Here is a 20,239-nt window from a genome sequence, read left to right on the forward strand (position 1 = left end):
TCACTTTCACTTTAATATAGTGAAATATTAATTATGTAACAGATATTCTTATAGAGATGAATTCTTCTATTCAAACCTAGAATAAAACTTGCTTACTGCAATATTTTTGATTCACTGCTAGGTTTGTGTATATATTCAAGTTTTCTGTATATATTTATAAATTAATTTACCTTGTAGTTTTCTTTTTTTAAACTATTTTTAAAAATGAAGTTTGAGTATTCAGGTTATATAAAATGGCTTCATATCATGAATTTGAAGATTTTCAGAAGATTTTCTATGATCAGTAATAGTTTAATAACTTTGGAATTATCTGTTCTTTAAAGGCTGAATACCAAGTAAGCTTTGAAACCATTTGCTCTCATTGCCCACCACTACCGCTGCCCTTTTGTGGTGGATTTAAAAATACTTTGTAGTTTTTTATTACTATAGTAAATAACATTGAGTGTTAGAACTAAGTTTCCTGGTTTGTGTCAGAAAAATTGTAATAATGTCATTTAACATTTGTCTTATCTTTCATCCAGGGAGTTCAAATTGGATTATAGCTATTGTAGAAAGAGGAATTTCAGAACATTAGAACCTTCACAATAATTTAATTCAACATTCTCATTTCATGAATGACTTTACCTTAAACATTAAATTTCACATAAGTTATTCTCAATTGAGAAGATAGTTTAGGGGGATAACGTGAGATGTAGAAATGTTCATATAAAACATATAGTCAGATAAGTCTAGTAATGTTGGATTTAGGAAATGTTAGGATTCCTTACATTTTCTGGGTTTAGATTAAGTGACATGCTTTTAACAAGGAACTGAAATCCCCAACAGGTGTTTTCTTAGCGATACTCGTCACTCATTAACCTGATCACCTGTTACATTTTCTAAATCATATTTGTTTTTATATGTTAGTTGTGAAGACTAATAGGAAGAAATGATTGTATATCCTCACTTCACTCTCAAATCATCCTCCCCAAAAGTGGACAGGTTTGGAATAAGCCTGTGCCCTTTCTTCATGACCATTAGACACTCTTCCATATCCAACTTACCAAGTCTTTGTCCAAAGCCCCAGGGACAGATTTGCTCCTTATGCTTATAGTATCCTCTAAGTCTTCTGTAAATGACCCACTCAAATCTAACTCAGATCGACTCCGGTCTGCAGGAAGGAAAGGGGAAGAAGGGAATCATCTTGTTTTGTTAGAAGGGTTCACTTCTCATTGCAAATGTTTCATTGTTATTCCAATTCTTTCTAGGGATAAGGCAGAGATAGTGTCATGAAAACAATAGTCAGAAACTTCATACTGTTTATGCTAACATGCTACCATTTATTAACAGTATTTTGAAATTTTCTTGGACTGACTTACCAACACTGATCTGTACATTTCTCCTTTGAGCATAGGAAGGCAAATGTTCTACTACTATAACATGATCAATTTGTAAGCTATTTAAGAATTTTTTTGTGCTCAAAAACCTTGGCAAACTCTCAAAGAATGGGCCATTAAGCTTAGAAAAAAATAAAACATTAAGTATTCCTTATTTATTAGAGAATCTATTGTCTATTCCATGGAGAGGAGCCTGGTGGGCTACAGCCCATGGGATCACAGAGAGTCAGATGTGACTGGGCATGCACACATACATTGTGCTTTTATATTTGACATAAAATGCAATGAAATGATGCAAGTTCTTTTCACACAAAAATGGAGTAGTTATAGGGAAACTGAAAGGAACTTCTATTTCTTTGCACACCAGAACATTCTTTCATCAGCAGAATTTTTTGCTTTTAAACATATAAAGAAAAATGCAAAACTCAGTAATGCTGTGGATAGCTTATCAACAGTTTATTTCCATAAAAGACTTCTATGTCAAAACCCTGCTGAGAGAGAATACTTGCTTATAAATGAGAAAGACTGAAGAGAGCAACTGATTAAGACTGAAATGATAAATGAAATAGCACAGAACTGCTTAGCATAGTGCCAGACACAAAGTATGTACTCAATCCACAGGAGCTACTGAGTACTATTAAGAGGAGAAATGAAGGGGCTTCTCAAATGGCTCAGCAGTAAAGAAGCCACCTGCCAATGAAGGAGACACAGGAGACATGGGTTCAGTCCCTGGGGCAGGAAGATCCTCTGGAGGAGGAAATGGCACCCCACTCCAATGTTCTTGCCTGGGAAATCCCATGGACAGAGGAGCCTGGCCGGCTAGAGCCCATGAGGTTGCAAAGAGTTGGACACAAGTGAACAACTAAGTATGAGCACGAGTAGTAGAAATACACTCCATGAGGTTGGCTTCTAGGCTAGTTTAAAATTATTCATTGAACTAGAGAACCAATTTTCTAGTCCTAAACAAAATGCAGTAATAGCCATGCACATTTAGCCAACTCTTTGGGAGCGACTTGTCTTGGAGAGACACCTCCAACTCAGCACAGAGAATCCAGCCTTAGGCTTTATGTTAGTATTAGCATTAGATAACCGGTGATTTCTTCCTTCTGGGGATCTTGTCATGATTTCAAATCTACACAGGGGACATAAAGTTCCTAATTATAACATATGTCTCTGAAGAGTTTCCTTATTCAAAGGTAATAAAATTATACCATAAAATAATATTTGTTTCACAGGGGTTGTCGTGATGCTAAAGTGAAACAATATTTTTGAAGGGATCATACAAATGAAAGGGGTTATTAATAATCCCTTAATGCTGCTTGCAAAGAAGGCCTTATTTAATCCATGGAATAATGATTCATCTATCCAGATACAGGGCACTTCTGACCGATGTGTCAATGGAACTACCATTTCCTTGAATTCTGGGCAAGTGTCTTTATCTTTTGTATTGAATGAGACAATCATATTTCCTGAACTCCTCTACTGACTTCTCGGCTCTGTCACTCAGTCATGTCTGGCTCTTTAAGACCCTATGGACTATAGTCCACCAGGCTCCTCTGTCCAGGGGATTTCCCAGGCAAGAGTACTGGAGTGGATTGCCATTTCCTCCTCTAGGGATCGAACCTGTGTCTCCTGCCTTGGCAAGCAGATTCTTCACCACTGCACTATCTGGGAAGCCCCATGACTCTATATTCTTATCAAATTCAAAATTCACAGATTTTGCAAGGGGCTCAAGTTATCACATGGGTCCACGTTTCAACAGTTCTTACAGAGTGGGCCGAATACCATGGGTCAAAGAGTGGATGATTATTTTCAAAGGCATGAAACATACATTTAAGGCCCTACAAGGCAGTCAGTTTCACCTGATTTAGTCATTTTCACAACAGAGCAGTCAGGTTGGAAATACTCACCTGAGGAGAGGGAAGCCCGGGACACTGCTATGGATGGTGTGCTGGAAGGTTTTCGGCGATGAGTCTTTGTGAGGTCCTCAGAGGTGCTTTCAATGGCAGCCAAATCAGTGGAATTTTCAAAACCACGTTCCTTCTCACAAAGTAGAAATGGAAATATACATATAATATTGACTGTAATTGACTTTCAAATACTTCCATCTACCAGTATAACCATATCTATCTTACTCTTCAAGAGGAGCCAGTTGACACCTAGAGAGCCCTCAACAAGAGTCTATAAGTCTAAAACTTACTATCAATACTCAAAAATATCTACCAAGAGTTTTGTTAACTAGCACAAAAGGTGTCTGAAATAATTATTTGTTCACAGAATTAGTGAATATTATAAGGTTATCAGTGGTGTAAAAACCTCCAAACTTACATGAACTATGTGTAAGAATACGGCAAGCTTTACACCCGCAGCGTAGTACTCAGGGTTAGAACTCTTGCTTCCACGTTTGTCCTCATTCTCCACACCCTCTCTCCTCAACCATGCCTTACTTTCACCACGCCTCACTTAACATAAAAGCATGCCACCTTCCCCATCTCATAGGCTGGATGATCAGAATATGGTTGCTTACATCGTTATTTAAGTTTTTCATTATTTTATTAAATCTATTTATCTGGCTGTGTTGGGTCTTAATGGTGGCAACACCAGATCTTCAATATAGCACTCGGGCTCTCTAGTTGTGGTGTGTGGGCTTAGTTGCCACATTCCATGCAGAATGTTAGTTCCCAGACCAGGGATCAAACCCTCATTCTCTGCAATGGAAGGCGTGTTCGTAACCACTGGACCACCCAGGAAGTCCTCCTACATCATTATTGCAATAAAATTTCATGCAAGGCACTTATTAATGTTCATAAAAGGATAAAGAATGGAGACTTCCCTGCTTATAGGAATAGGTTTTTTTTTTTTTAATTGGGTATCTACTTGCTTATAGATGCTTGTTCATGTAATGGTATTCAGTCTAACGTTTTATGTTTTCTCTTTTTTAAATTCTTTTATTAAAGTATAGTTGGCTCACAATGTTGTGAAAATCTCTGCTGTACAGCAAAGTGACTCAGTTACACAATACATACATTCTTATTTATATTCTTTTCTATTATGGTTTATCACAGGATAGTGAATATAGTTACCTAGGCTATATAGTAGGATCTTCTTGTTTATCCATTCTAAATGTAATAGCTTGCATCAACCAACCCCAAATTTCTAGTCCATCCCTTTCCCTCCCCCGTGACAATCACAGGTCTGTTCTCTGCAAGTCTGTTTCTGTTTTGCAAATAAGTTCATTTGTGCCATGTTTTAGATTCCACATATAAGTGATATCACATGGTATTAATCTAAAATCACATAGTATGATGAATGGCATTATTTTGTTCTTTTTATGGCTGAGTAATATTCCACTGTATATACATATCACATCTTCTTTAGTCATTCATCTGTTCATGGACATATGGGTTGTTTTCAGGTTTTGCCTATTGTGAACAGTGCTGCTATGAACATAGGGAGCATGTGTTTTTTTCAATTATAGTTTTATCTGGGTATATTCCCAGGAGTGGGATTGCTGGATCATATAGTAATTCTATTTTCAGTTTTCTGAGGAACCTCTATTTTCCAGTGACTGCACCAACTTACATTCCCACCAACAGTGACACTTAATTTCATTATAAAGGAAAATTCTGTCCCAACTTTGCCTGTGCCCACAGGGGCTTGACAATTGCATTGTTCCAAGTTCACTTAAGTATTAAACTAATTTTGCACTTCTGAGAACTGGACTAAGGTTAAGCGGCCATGCAAATGACACCATGATGTGATATGTTGAACCTAAAAGAGACTCTTCAGTTGCCCCTTCCAAAAACAATCAACAACTGTCTTTAAATGTCCTAGAGAAAGGAATCCCCTTCTTGGTGCCCTACATTTACCCCATAACTTAGACACTAAGGCAATGTTAATGAACTCACTCCAGAAAGATAGAAATGCAAATCAATGCAACTCCAATATAGACTGGATTTGGTCTTTGAGTATTTGCCAACACATATTACCTGTAGCAGGAGGAATATAAGTCCTAACTTTTCTAATTGCCACCCATTCAAAAAGGTGGTCACACATGGATTCCTCCAATGAAGTAAGACCAACTTCCTTAGCAGCAATTAACAGTGACAGTAAATTTTCCAACTGGCACCCTGGGAATAACATTAATATTGAGCACTAATAGGCCAATTAGTATTGCACAGTATGTAACACATACCCTGGAGATTCACTATGTGAGGCCCAAAATTAGTAAGTTATATCATAGCAGAGCACAGGTTAGAGACTTTCATGTTCTAAGAATTTTCCATTTTTTAAAATGTATTTATTTATTTTTTATTTTACTTTACAATTCTGTATTGTTTTTGCCATACATTGACATGAATCCACCACGGGTGTACATGCGTTCCCAAACATGAACCCCCCTCCCCCACCCCTCCCCACAACATCTCTCTGGGTCATCCAGAATTTTCCATTTTAAAAAGGTACTTCTCACATGCTAAAGCAGACAAGAACACTGAAACAAAGAGATGCTGAGAAGTGGGAGAAATTGTTAATTTGATCATCATGTAACTCTATATGGGTCTTCTATTCATCATGAAAGAGCAAATATGCTTCATAAAGTACTGTGGTGCACTAAGTTTATCTGACAGAACGTATTTCTCTTTGTGCCTCCTTTTCTTTTAGGAAAGACTAGCTACATCAGTTAGAATGCAAGCCACTCAGTCATGTCCAACTCTGTGACCCCATGGACTGTAGCCCGCCAGGCTCCTCTGTCAATGGGATTTCCCAAGCAAGAATACTGGAGTGGGTTGCCATGTCCTTCTCCAGGGGATCTTCCCAAATCAGGGAACATGGAACCTGGGTCTCCTGCATTGCAGGTGGATTCATTACCATCTGAGCCTATATATATCAATACATATGTCTACTCATTCAATCATAGGAAATTTTTGTTGGGGAATATCTAGGGCTTCCCTCATGGCTCAGATACTAAAGAATCTGCCTGCAATGTGGGAGACCTGGGCTCGATCCCTGGGTTGGAAAGATCCCATGGAGAAGGGCATGGCAACCCTCCTCAGTATTCTTGTCTGGAGAATCCCCATGGACAGAGGAGACTGGTGGGCTTCAGTCCATGGGGTCGCAAACAGTTGGACATGACTGAGCCACTAAGCACAGAGCAGGTGTTTGTTTAATCAAGAAGTATTCATATATTTGTAGCAACTTGGATGCACTGAGAGATTATCACAGAGAGTAAGTCAGAGCAACAAATCTTATCTAAAATATGACAAACGAACCTGTCTACAAAACAGAAAACAGAATGGTACACACAGAGAACATACTTGTGGTTGCCAAGAGTGAGGGTTTGGGGGGAGGGATGGAGTTAGAGACTGGGGTTAGCAGATGTAAGCCATTATATGTGGAATGGATAAACAACAAGTCAGTCTCTTATGATAAAGCACAATGGAAAAGAATGTAAAAAAAAGAATACATATATGTGTATAATTGAATCACTGCTGTACAGCAGAAAGCAACAACATTGTAAATCAATTGCAATTTAATGGTTTAAAGTTCTTAAAATTAAAAAAAAAATATTCATCTAACGGCTGTAGATATGAGGGGATTGGCACATGAGAAGGAAGCTCCCTCCTTACCCCCTACCTCCAGTGATGGTACTTAGGGAGATAAGCCTTGTTTTGAGAACAAACTTGACTAACTTACTAATTATTGGACTGACAGTCTGCTGATTCCCATTAGCAGAGCTGTACCAGCTGTTAACATTTTTTTAATACTTCTGGATCAGTTGGTGAGCAGGGCAACTCCCAGTCCATCCCTTCTTCCTGTGCTCCTGTCCTCCACAACCCTAGATCTCCCCACAATCCAGGTCACTGCATGGCCTGGGAGGGCCCTCAGGATGCTGCCCAATCTTGCACCAGGGTCTGTTCTGATGGCTCAGTGCCCCTGACATACCAGTTTCTAAATATTTTGAATGCCATCCCTTTTTAGGCTGCCAGAGAAGTGAGTACAGTCACCAACTGTGCATGCACTTTTCTGGCTACTGAACAACACTGTTTGTGGAGCTAAGTATAAACACTGATGAAATTTTAAATAGGCCTTTTATCTTATCAACAAGTTTAATTTAGACTAAAACTGTTTAAATACACTTATTATTATTATTCTTTAATCTGTCTGAATGCCTTTGGACTCTTCATTAAAAATATCTGTAGAGTCTTGTTGTTCACAATCTTCACATCTATCTTCGTGTTCCAAAGCCCAGTAATACCTCCTGCAGTAATACCCTGGCCTCCTTCCTAACTGGCCTTCTGGCTTCCTTCCACTCTTGTTCCCAATAGGCCCTTCTCAGCATAGTCCTCAGTTCCAGCATAAACAGAAGCCAGATCATGTCACTAGCCTGCTGAAAATTCTCCAACTGCCGCCATCTTCTCCAGAGTAAATGCCAAAGTGCACACAGTCCACACAGCCCATCTGGCCCTACTTCCCCTCTGAACTCATTTTCTTGTATCCCTCCTTTGTTCACTCATAACAGCCATACAGGGCTCCCTGTTCTTCCCTGAACACACCACATATGCTCCCACATTAGGGTCTTTGCACTGGCTGCTCCTTCAAGGGCACTAAAGATCTGTCAGACTCTGGTGAAGCAAGGGCACTGACTATGCAGATGGTGGTCCTTGATTTAAGTGATTGCAATATAAAGTGATTCCAACAGCCTTCCCATAATGTATTTGCTGAACATCAGTGCTGTCCCAGCATGGATGACAACTTTGCAAGAGATGCTTGCAAGCCTAATTCTTTCACTCTTTCAAGTCTTTGTTTGACCAGGGCTTGGCATAGAGAAAGCCCTCATTAAATATTGGCTGAATCAAAGAATTGTAGTTTGTACATAAAGATATAATATGTAAGTTATCTATATGGAGTTTCCTGCTTAATCAAACAATCTAGTAGATGTCCATTCACTCAAAAGAACAGCTTACACACACAACACACACAATGCAATTTAAATTTCTGTTATGTGCAGACTCTTTAACAGATATATTGAAAAGAAAATGATAAAAATATTTTAAGAGTCTACCTTTCCTAATTTAAATCTGTTGGCAACATTTTATAGCAATCAAGTTCTTGACAAATAAAATGGATGATCAAAATCAGAGTGCTAAACATGATTTATATTTTACTGAAACCATGTAGCCATTGAAACCCCCATCAAACAAATTCCACTTCTGAAACCGCCCTTTCCTTCATACTTGAGGCCTCCTGCCATGAGCTATGGTTGTAGGGGGTTCGGTTCTGAGCAAGAAGCATCTATTACTGTTAAACAAGATCAACAACAGGCTCTCAGATTCAGAGAGCTGAAGGCTAGCCATGCCTCGGTGGTGAGGCTGAGTCCCAGATGGAGCTGTTCCTTCACATCTGTGAACTTACTCGACTGCCGACTGAGGTCACGCTGTGGGTGCTGGGGGCCGGTGACCTCGGAGTGCCTGGGGTCATGCCATTGCTCCGGACACTCTTCGGAGTTCCAGGACCAGCTTCTGGCTCATTGAAATCTGATGAACCAGTGCTTCCCCTAAATGAGAAAAAACATTCTGACTTTAAAACGGAATGGAGCAGTGACCAAAGACATAGTCAGGGAAAACTCCCCAGAAAACAATGGCAACACGTGGACCACCTGAGGTACACCTTCAGGGGCTCATGGGGTTCAACGCCATTTGTCTGACTCCAGCATCTTCGTAATTGAACTTACCTCTCCAACTATTTTCCCCACTGCTCAGCAGTACTCTTCTAGCCAGCCCAGGTTGCCAACTATTTTTTCAACTCACCACGCTTGCTCGTGCTTCTGCTTCCACTTCTAAGGTTTTTACTCACATTCTCCCCACCTGATAAGCCTTATTTGCCATTCTCAGTTTATCCAAATCCTCCCATCCTTCAAGGGCCAAATGAAGTCCAGCCTCCCTGACTGTGCCTTCTCTGTCCATCACAGGCCTTGCCAACCTTGGCTCTACTCAATTCCTGGTGACTTATAATCTTTCCCAGACTGTGTAGAAGTTGCCCACATAATGTCTTCTTTGGCTGCTTAAAAGATATGTGGGCCTTTCAACATGAGCTCCTCGGGGACAGAGCTGATGACACACTTACCATGACACCTCCAGCACCTTCACAATATCTTGGTGCAAAGGACGCACTCAGTACATATTTAATCAAAGATTGGCAATTATATTTTATTTCTCAGTGTTTTAGTGACTGACTCATGGTGCACATTTAATAAATGAAGGCTAAAAATAATGACATTTTTGTGAGTGAGTTTGATTCACTTTTATGTTTGCTAAAATGGATTCAATTCCATTCAGTAATGATTCATGAAAAAAAAAAAAAAAGCAGTTCCTGCCTGGAGGTGATCGCAATTTTCTTATTAAATGGAGTTTCATAAGTAAATAAGTGTTGACAAATTAGAGTTTAAGGGAAGTGTTTGTCCTTTCATTCTTTGCCATCAGTGAGCACAAAATATGCTCAGTAGTAAAATGTAAGCCCTTGTGAACTTCACTCAGTTACTATTTTAATAATTTATAAGTGCACCTGTAATAACAAAATCTTCTTATTAAAGCACAACAGTGACAGTTTAGACAGATTAGAGCTCACAGTTGAGCCAACTGGAGGAGAGACTTATAGGAATAAAGGAAGGGCATATTTTAAAGAGAATGATGGCACATGGGTCATTAATAGAAGAAAAATCTGACAGAAGAATTAGCAACAAACATTGGAGCTGTTAATCACAGCTTGTAACTTTTTTCAAGGCTCTGCACCAGAGAAGCCACCAAAATAAAATATGCCCTGATTGATACAACCAGCCACCACAACTACTGAAATTTATGCAAACAGCAGCTGCATTTACTGAGTATTGTCTAGGTATTCGACAGTCTCCATTCCACAACATTCTTTTTTTTCTTAAAAAATAAAAAGGTATGAACATTCATATTTTACAGATGAAGAAACTGAGGCTTAGAGAGGTTAGGCACTTATTCCACACATGCATACAGAGTTTGTATTAATAACATACAGAGTTAGTATTAACATATGATAAAGTCAGAGTAAAAACAGAATTATATGCTTATCCAAAGATAGCATTCAAGCTCATGCTAGTTCTTCAAATTGTTTATGCATCATTTTGCCAATCAAATTGTTACAACCAGGCAGGTTCTACACGGAGAGAATGTAGAAGAGGAATGCTATCAAGGAGAAGATAATTAAAGGATTGAGAGAGCTGGGAGTTAGTTTCTTAGAATTTGATTAAGTGAGCTCGGAAAATTTTCTGGGTAGCAGTCCTTCAATACTACACAGAGACAGTCCCTGACAGGTTCTTTCTAGAACTGGTGGTCTGAATAAATTATAGTACTGAATAAACTATAGTACTTTGTGGACTCTGCTCACAAAGTTCTGTGACTGTGTCTTTTGTGTCTGATGACAAGAAAATGAAATTTGGGGATTAAATAGATTGATACAGTTCGAAATTCTTTGGTGATTTCCCTGAGCCCTCCAATCTCAGGTGCTACATTTCTATATTTGGTAACAGTTAACAATGTTTATTACTTTACTAGCATGTGAGATGAGTGCAATTGTGTGGTAGTTTGAACATTCTTTGGCATTGCCTTTCTTTGGGATTGGAATGAAAACTGACTTTTTCCAGTCCTGTGGCCACTGATGAGTTTTCCAAATTTGCTGGCATATTGAGTGCAGCACGTGGAAGGAAAGTTATGATCAACCTAGACAGCATATTGAAAAGCAGAGATATTACTTTGCCGACTAAGGTCCGTCTAGTCAAGGCTATGGTTTTTCCTGTGGTCATGTATGGATGTGAGAGTTGGACTGTGAAGAAAGTTGAGTGCTGAAGAATTGATGCTTTTGAACTGTGGTGTTGGAGAAGACTCTTGAGAGTCCCTTGGACTGTAAGGAGATCCAACCAGTCCATTCTAAAGGAGATCAGCCCTGGGATTTCTTTGGAAGGAATGATGCTAAAGCTGAAACTCCAGTACTTTGGCCACCTCATGCGAAGAGTTGACTCATTGGAAAAGACTCTGATGCTGGGAGGGATTGGGGGCAGGAGGAGAAGGGGATGACAGAGGATGAGATGGCTGGATGGCATCACCAACTCGATGGACGTGAGTCTGAGTGAACTCCGGGAGTTGGTGATGGACAGGGAGGCCTGGCGTGCTGCGATTCATGGGGTTGCAAAGAGTCGGACACGACTGAGCGACTGAACTGAACTGAACAATGTTTATACCTTTCCCAAGTGATGCTGTTCTTTCTCACAAGTTCAACGGAGAAAGGGCTTAGAGACTTACCCAGGGATGCTGTACACTGCCCAGAGGTTCTGTACTCTTACAGTAATACTACCAAAAAAATGTCTCTCCCTACTGTTTTAGGTTTTTTTTTAAAAAATGAGTCACTCAGCCATGTTCAACTCAAAAAAGTGAAAGTGTTAGCTACCCAGTCGTATCTGACTCTTTGTGACCCCATGGTCTGTAGCCCACCAGGCTCTCTGTCCATGGAATTCTCCAGGCAAGAATACTGGAGTGGGTTACCATTTCCTCCTCCAGGGGATCTTCCCGATCCAGGGATTGAACCCATATCTCCTGCATTGACAGGTGGATGCTTTACCATCTGAGTCCCCATACTGTTTTAGGTAAAGTCTCAAAAGAGAAAGGGTTGGACTGAATCTTGCAGAAATGAACCAAAAGATTATGATCCAAGGGAATTTGTGTGGGTATTTCTGCTTATGTCTGTGATGAAGGTCCTCCCAGACCCAGGTGGTCTTGGAAAAGTCTCCACTGTGGATTAGCCTTCCTAGAACCCAAAGTCCCGTTTATGTGGAAGCTCTGGCAGAAGTTGATTACATGTGGTGATGACATTCAAGAGGCTATCCTGTAATAAGTGGAGGGAAAAAAGTCTTGTGCCTCATAAGCCAGCCATTTGAAATTACTGTTGCCAGAAGCATTATCTTAAAAATGACATACACTTTCACATTTATCCCTGACATTTACTGTGAGCTTAATAATATTTTCCTCTCAGTTGAATGCTTCAATTGATTAAACTAAAAAAAAAATTTAGTCTAATGAGGCAGAATATCATAAATACTTGTGTGCCAACTCTTTCAAATGTTATGCAAAATCTGACATAAAAGATGTGAATCTTTGCCACTCAAATAGGAAGAGGATAAAAGCCTCCTCAAGTCAAAAATAGAGAAATTTAAAGTTCAATTAAGAAAGAGCTATTTTGGATCCATATATCATGTTGAAGTGAAGTGAAGTGAAGTCGCTCAGTCGTGTCTGACTTTTTGCGACCCCATGTACTGTAGCCTACCAGGCTCCTCCGTCCATGGGATTTTCCAGGCAAGAGTACTGGAGTGGGTTGCCATTTCCTTCTCCAGGGGATCTTCCCGACCCAGGGATCAAACCCAGGCCTCCCACATTGTAGGCAGACGCATTACTGTTTGAGCCACCAGAGAAGCTATATATCATGTTAGTGATATTTAAATTAGAAATATTAGAAATCAGTTCTAACAAACCTTGAAGCTAAAATCTGCTTAGGGGAAAACTGACAAGAAAGGGATACATTCCTTTCAACCTAAAAGGCCCAAGTATGGGGAATGTGACACTGTCTGGGGAGTTTGGAAATCCTGAGTTACTTGAAATACACATTTCCTAGGGCAGGAAAGAGCTTCCCTTATTTTAGCTTACTTTTAAAAAGCCTTCTGTTTTGTTATCTCTAATTTCATGCTGGCCTCAAACCTTGATAATGGCTTCCTAGATATATCAATTTCTAGGTAAAGAATTCAAGGAGAAGGGACAGAAACTCTAATTTAACAAATTCGCTTTCTGGTTTACAGTGTGGTCTCCCAGGAGTTGAAGCCTGCAAAGAATTTCCCAGGATTCAACCTTCCCAGAGCAGACTGACAAGGTTGAGCCTGTGCCCGCCTGTGAAAATGAGTGTTTTCATAAAAGATCAGCCAAAGACAGCATTGACCTGAAAGATACCATGCCCACTGGGACAATGAGGCTAGGGTATAACATAACACTAAGATGATATGATATTCATTCTGCAGTTTACATGCCTTCCTAACTCCTTTTAGTTATTTGAGACCTGAAATAAACACCTGAGAGACAGGCAAGAGAGGTTGAATTAGAAAGTGAAGCGAGCCTGTTAAATGAGAAAGAGGTGCTAAAAATGAGAAACAAAAGGGAAAAAAGCTGAACATGGGTCAACCTTCCCATTTTGGGAGATCCTCACCTGCAACTTCTTTGTCCCCACTGTCTTATGGGAGATGGGTGGCCCTCACCCTTGGCTGCACATCAGAAACACCGTGGGAGCTTTTAAACAACCCTGTGCTCAGGCTGCACCCAAAACTAACCACATCAGACCCTCTGGGCATGGGATCTAGGCATCAAGATCCTTTCCCACCACTCACCACTCCCCCATCACCAGTGACTGCAATATGTAGCCAAAGCTGAGAAACACTGGTCTCAACTGTGGATGAGTTTGTTTCTATAGGGCCAAACTACACAACAAGTGGGATCGTCCCTGACCAGGGATTGAGCCTGTGCCCTGCACTGGGAGCGTGGAGTCTTAACCACTGGATGCCAGCAAAACCCAGGCATATCTCCAACTGTACTATTCCTCCCTCTCATAGCACGATTATTCAGCATACTGCTTGCATCAAGAGACCCGAGCTATCCTCATGGCTTAGAATGTGATGAATGGAAGGATGCTTTCTGTGTCAGTGAGTAAATGTGTGGCACCAGAAGAGTCAGCAAACTATGGCCCCTGGATGGAACTGGGGTCACCACCTGTTTTTGTATAACTTGTGAGCTAAGAGTGATTTTACATTTTCAAGAATGTAAGAATTATGTGAAAGTCACATTTCAGTGCCATAAAGTTTTATTAATATGCAGGCATTCACATTCACTTTATACATTGTATACAGCTGCTTTTACAAAACTGCCAACTAAAAATTGGCACTTGCCATTTGCCTCTATAAGAATGAAATCGTTTAGCCACTGAGGTCACTGACCTTCAAATACCTTAAAAGGAGTCCAGGGTGGAGATCAGGAATGAGGCACTCTGTGCCTCGTATCTATAAAATTACTAAAATCATTAATAGTAACATCTGTTCCTTTCGACTGGCCACAATCTTCTGCCAAAATCTGTGTTTGACTGCATGTACCCTCTGCACTAAAATCAAATATAATACTGACTGACCTTCCCCCTTGCCTCTTTGGAGCAGTTTCTCAGAGCTATCTGAGAGGCTGTCTCCAGGGCTGTAGTCCTCATTCTGCCCCAAATAAACCTTAACTCGCAGCTCTCAGGTTGTGGGTTTGTTTGTTTGTTTGTTTTCAGTTGACACTCTAATAGCAGAGTGAGTAGTTGAGACAGACACCATCTGGCCCCCAAACCCAAAAGTATTAACAATCTGTTGTTGTTTGGACACTCAGTTGTGTCCAACTCTTTTTGACCCCAGGGACTGTAGCCCACCAGGCTCCACTGTCCATGGAATTCTCCAGGCAAGAATACTGGAGTGGGTTTCCATTTTCTTCTCCAGGGGATCTTCCTGACCCAGGGATTAAAGTTGTGTCTCCTGCACTGGCAGGCAGATTCTTTACCACTGAGCCACCGGGGGACATTCTGTACCTTTACATAAACGTTTGTTGACCCCTGTGTGTATGCCTGAGAATACATGCTCATGAACACACAGGTATGTGTGTCTCCACTGAAAAACCAAACTCTTGAGATTTCCATGGTGGTTCAGTGGTTGGGACTCTAAGCTTTCACTGCATGGAGTGAGGGTTCAGTACCTGGTTGAGGAACAAAGATCCTGCAGGCCATGAATGGTAGCCAAAAATTAACAAAAATTAATTAAATAAGTAAATAAATGAATACCAAACTCTTTGGAGAGGTCAATACATCCCAAAGCAATGAACAATACATGTGTGTTTGTGTGTGTGTGTTAATTGCTCAGTCATGTCCTACTCTTTGCAACCCTATGCACAGTAGCTCACCAGGCTCCTCTGTCCATTGAATTTTCCAGGCAAGAATACTGGAATGAGTAGCCATTTGATTTTCCAGGGGATCTTACCAACACGTGGACTGAACTCAGGTCTCTCACATGGCAGGTAGACTCTTTACTGTACTTAATGCACAAATAAAACATCTTAAGAGCTCTTGACCACTGAATTAGGGAAGCAGAGAAATACAGAAGAACTGGAAATTCATTAAGCAGTTTCTCTTGCTGCAGTTTCCTCTGAAACCACTGATTTTATGTGTCTGAATAACATATATTTTCCTTCTTTTTCCTTTTTGGAGAAAGGACAAATATAATACAATGTGGGAGGTGTTCAGTGAAATTTTGTTCAGTGAATTAGTGTTAAGAATATAAAGAGCCTTGATCATTCAATTTACTAAAACAAAAGCTGATTTGTTTGATGGTCTTAAAATGTTTAGGGCTTCCTCAAAATATCTCGTTTCTTTAAAAAGACTCTCTAAAATGGAAGAGACAGTCATCATGTAGGAGGGACTCTGGGTGTGAGGAAAAAGAAATTAAGGACAAGTAGAAATCTCACTCTGATAATATTTTGTCATTCACAATCACAACAAAATCCTGTTCCCATGTGTTGTTTTTAAAGAATAGCTGGAAGCCAGTTGGACGAGAGGCCAGCAGCCATGACAAATATTGGGTGGACTAGAAGTTATAAGTGAGAAAGCCAATTGCCCTCACCTCAGAATTTAGCTTTCAGCAACTAAATGGAACAAGCACTTACTCTGTACTTAGTATTGGGTTGGCCAAAAAGTTTGCTTGGCTCGTGTTTTTCCAAAGAAACTTAAAAACCTGAGTGAACTTTTTGGCCAACCCAATAGTTTGGATTTCCTAAACTCTTGTTCTACCTGGGATGCTATATTGCTTATAAGAAAAAAGCTATCAAGGTATCAAAAGCCATCCACATCCTGCTCAGTGAAACTCTCCATCTCATCTTTTGTAAACCACATTTCAATTTTATACTCTAAAAACTCTGAACTGGGACTTCCCTGGTCCAGTGGGTAAGAATTTGCCTGCCAATTCAGGGGACACAGGTTCGATGCCTGATCCAGGAAAATGCCACATGTCACAGGGTAACTGGGCCTGTGTGTCATGATCACTGAAGCCCAAGCACCCTAGAGTCTATGCTCCACAAGAGAAACTACCACAATGAGAAGTCCCTGCATCACAACTAGAGAGTAGTCCTCACTCATTGTAACTAAAGAAAACCTGCGTGCAGCAACAAAGACTCAGAGAAAGTAAAAAATAAACAAAGGAATAAAAATAAAAAAGATAGTAACTAGAAAAAGAAACATTGAAATATATTTTTAAAAAATCCCTGAACTGTTTGTTTTCTAGCACATGCAAAATTGCTTTATGTATGTTTTCCTTTGAACTTTCTGGTTCCTCTATCTCGGATGTTCTTCTCACCTCTCTTTGTGTGGCCACGTCCTCCTCACTCCTTCAAATTGCTCAGGTATCATTTCCATGAAGCTCCTCTGATTCTTCTGGATGGTTAAATGCCTGTCTCTGGTTTCTCCATAGCACACAGATTATCTTTTTATCATGATACCATGTTGTTGTTCAGCCGCTCAGTCATGTTTGACTCTCTGTGACCCCATGGACTGTAGCATGCCTGGTTTCCCTGTCCTTCACCATCTATAGGAGCTTGCTCAAACACATGTCCATTGAGTCAGTGATGACATCCAACCATCTCACCCTCTGTCGTGCCCTCCTCCCCCTGCCTAGAATCTTTCCCAGCATCAGGGTCTTTTCAAATGAGTCAGTTCTTCACATCAGGTGGCCAGAGTATTGGAGTTTCAACTTCAACATCAGTCCTTCCAATGAATATTCAGGACTGATTTCCTTTAGGACAGACTGGTTGGATCTCCTTGTAGTCCAAGGGACTCTTAAGAGTCTTCTCCAACAACACAGTTCAAAAGCATCAATTCTTCAGTGCTCAGCCTTCTTTATAGTCCAACTCTCACATCCATACATAACTACTGGAAAAACCACACCTTTCACTATATGGAATTTGGGGGCAAAGTAATGTCTCTGGTTTTTAATATGCTGTCTAGGTTGGTCATAGCTTTTCTTCCAAGGAGCAAGCATCTTTTAATTTCATGGCTGCGGTCACCATCTGCAGTGATTTTGGAGCCCAAGAAACTAAAGTCTGTCACTGTTTCCATTGCTTCCCCATCTATTTGCCATGAAGTGATGGGACTGGATACCATGACATTCGTTTTTTGAATGTTGAGCTTTAAGCCAACTTTTTCACTCTCCTCTTTCAATTTCATCAAGAAGCTCTTTAGTTCCTCTTCGCTTTCTGCCATAAGGGTGGTGTCATCTGCATATCTGAGGTTATTGATATTTCTCCCAGTTATCTTGATTTCAGCTTGTGCTTCATCCAGTCTGGCATTTCACATGATGTACTCTGCATATAACTTAAATAAGCAGGGTGACAATATACAGCCTTGATGTACTCCTTTTCCTATTTGGAACCAGTCTGTTGTTACATGTCCGGGTGTAACTGTTGCCTCTTGACCTGCATATTGGTTTCTCAGGAGGCAGGTAAGGTGATCTGGTATTCCCTTTTCTTGAGGAATTTTCCACAGTCTGTTGTGATCCACACAGTCAAAGGCTTTAGCATAGTCAATGAAGCAGAAGAGGATGTTTTTCTGGAATTCTCTTGCTTTTTCTTTGATCCACTGGATGTTGGCAATTTGATTTCTGGTTCCTCTGCCTTTTCTACATCCAGCTTTAACATCTGGGAGTTCTCAGTTCACAAAATGTTGTCAGCTCACTTGGAGAAGTTTGAGCATTACTTTGCTAGCATGTGAAATGAGTACAATTGAGCAGTAGTTTGAACATTCTTTGGCATTGCCTTTCTTCGGGATTGCTGAGTTTTCCAAATTTGCTGGCATATTGAGTGCAGCACTTTAACAGCATCATCTTTTAGGATTTGAAACAGCTCAATTGGAATTCCATCACCTCCACTAGCTTTGTGTGTAGTGATACCATATTGTCTTGAAATCGTTTAGTCATCCCAACCTTCCCTGACAAATTGGAAGTTCACCAAGGGATAGAAAAGCAGCACTGTCTAAGAACTTCCACATTTACCCCTTAGCATATAGTACTAGGGGGCTTCCCTGGTGGTTCAGTCAGTAAAGTATCCACCTGCAATGCAGGAGATCCGGGTTTGATCCCTGGGTCAGAAAGATCCCCTGGAGAAGGAAAGGGCAACCCATTCCAGTATTCTTCCCTGGAAAATCCCATGGACAGATGAGCCTGTAAGGCTACAGTACATGGGGTCACAAGAGTCAGACTCAACTTAGCAACTAAATGAACACATACAGTACTAGGCCAATAACACTGGCAGAGCTATATGTTGAATTTATTTGTATAAATAAAATGCATAGGTGAGTGAATCATTTAGCTCTACTCCTCAGTGATCTAACAGAAGAAGAAAGGTCATTACTCTGTCTTAGCTACCGAGCATGTAACGTGTCACCTAATACACCTTAGGTAAGAGTGAAGTAAGTCAGAAAGAGAAACACATTAATGCATGTATGTGGAATCTAGAAAAATGCTACAGATGATCCTAGTTCCAGGGCAGAAATAGAGACAGAGATGTGGACACGGGAAGTGGGGAAAGGAGGGTGGGACAAATTGGGAGATTAGGATTGACACATATACACAACAGTGTGTAAAACAGAGAGCTAGTAGGAAGCTCTTGTGTAGCACAGGGAGCTCAGCTTGGTGCTCTATGATGATGGAGAGGGGTCGGGTGGAGGAGGGAGGGAGGTCCAAGAGGGAGGGAATCTATGTATACAAATAGCTGTTTCACTCTGTTGTACAGCAGAAACTAAACACAACATTGTAAAGCAATTCTACTCCAATTGAACAAAAAGAACGCAGAACCCAGGGGTAGTTCAAACTAAGTATGGTGTCAAGGGTCTGGCTGAACTCCCGATCTCCATACTGCCTCACATTATTGACGTTTATAATGAGGAAAGTCACATGTATACAAAGAAAACACAAATCAGGGGCTCCGGCGGTGTGAGACGCTGCACCTTTGGAGGAGGTCTGAGAGCAGCTATGGGGGCATGCTGCAGCAGAGGGCAGTGTCCCACCCATTCCCACTCAGCATTCACCCTTAAGCACAGAACTGTTTACTATCAACACACACAAATCTACCAGGGAGGATTTCTTTTCAATCCCAAGAACCTGGAGCTCCTGTGCACAGAACAAGTCAGAATAAGTAAGAGATCTTCCCAACTCAGGGATCGAACCCGGGTCTCCCACATTGCAGGCAGATTCTTTACCATCTGAGCCACCAGGGAAGCCCACTCTAGACCTCATGTAACTCTAATGGATACAGCCACAGTTTGAGTAAATCACATACTCTCATAACTCCAATATTTCTCACCTCTTCTGTCACCTGTCCATCACTTCATGGAAGGAAGGGTCATTTTTCTCAGGACACCAGGATTTTGCAAATTGCTTTAGGCTTAGTATTTGTGAAGCTTGTGGCTTTAATTGCTCACCCTTTGCTGCCACTAAGAAGGGCTGAGCTTACCCAAAGCAGGTTAAAATAGGAAGAAAGGAATTAGCACCAGACAAATTAAGCAGAGGCACAGGAAAGAGGTGAAAGTAATTTTCCTTTGGAGAACAGTCCTTATAACCATTATTCTTTTGCGTCACAAAACTCTCACGGCTAGTATTACAGAATGAACTGGATGTACTTTTAGAAATGTACTATAAATTTGAACAATTTTTAAAGTCTGGTAAGGAAAGGAGTTTGCTCAGAGCA

At 40.6% G+C, this 20,239-nt stretch overlaps 1 protein-coding gene across 2 annotated transcripts in view; it reads right to left on the reverse strand.

The window, feature by feature from the left end:
* The window catches only part of SYTL5 (synaptotagmin like 5), a 116,912-nt gene that overhangs the window by 30,248 nt on the left and 66,425 nt on the right, over nucleotides 1-20,239 (reverse strand). For both annotated transcript variants that reach the window (XM_040266318.1, XM_040266317.1), the window contains exons 6-8: nucleotides 8,790-8,931; nucleotides 3,287-3,416; nucleotides 1,044-1,150 (exon numbers count right to left, since the gene is read on the reverse strand). In XM_040266318.1, the coding sequence (XP_040122252.1) occupies nucleotides 1,044-1,150; nucleotides 3,287-3,416; nucleotides 8,790-8,931 (379 nt within the window). The remainder of the gene's footprint in view (nucleotides 1-1,043; nucleotides 1,151-3,286; nucleotides 3,417-8,789; nucleotides 8,932-20,239) is intronic.

The sequence above is a fragment of the Oryx dammah genome, unplaced genomic scaffold (assembly GCF_014754425.2).
Source record: "Oryx dammah isolate SB20612 unplaced genomic scaffold, SCBI_Odam_1.1 HiC_scaffold_23, whole genome shotgun sequence".
In the NCBI taxonomy this organism is placed as follows: Eukaryota; Metazoa; Chordata; class Mammalia; order Artiodactyla; family Bovidae; genus Oryx; species Oryx dammah.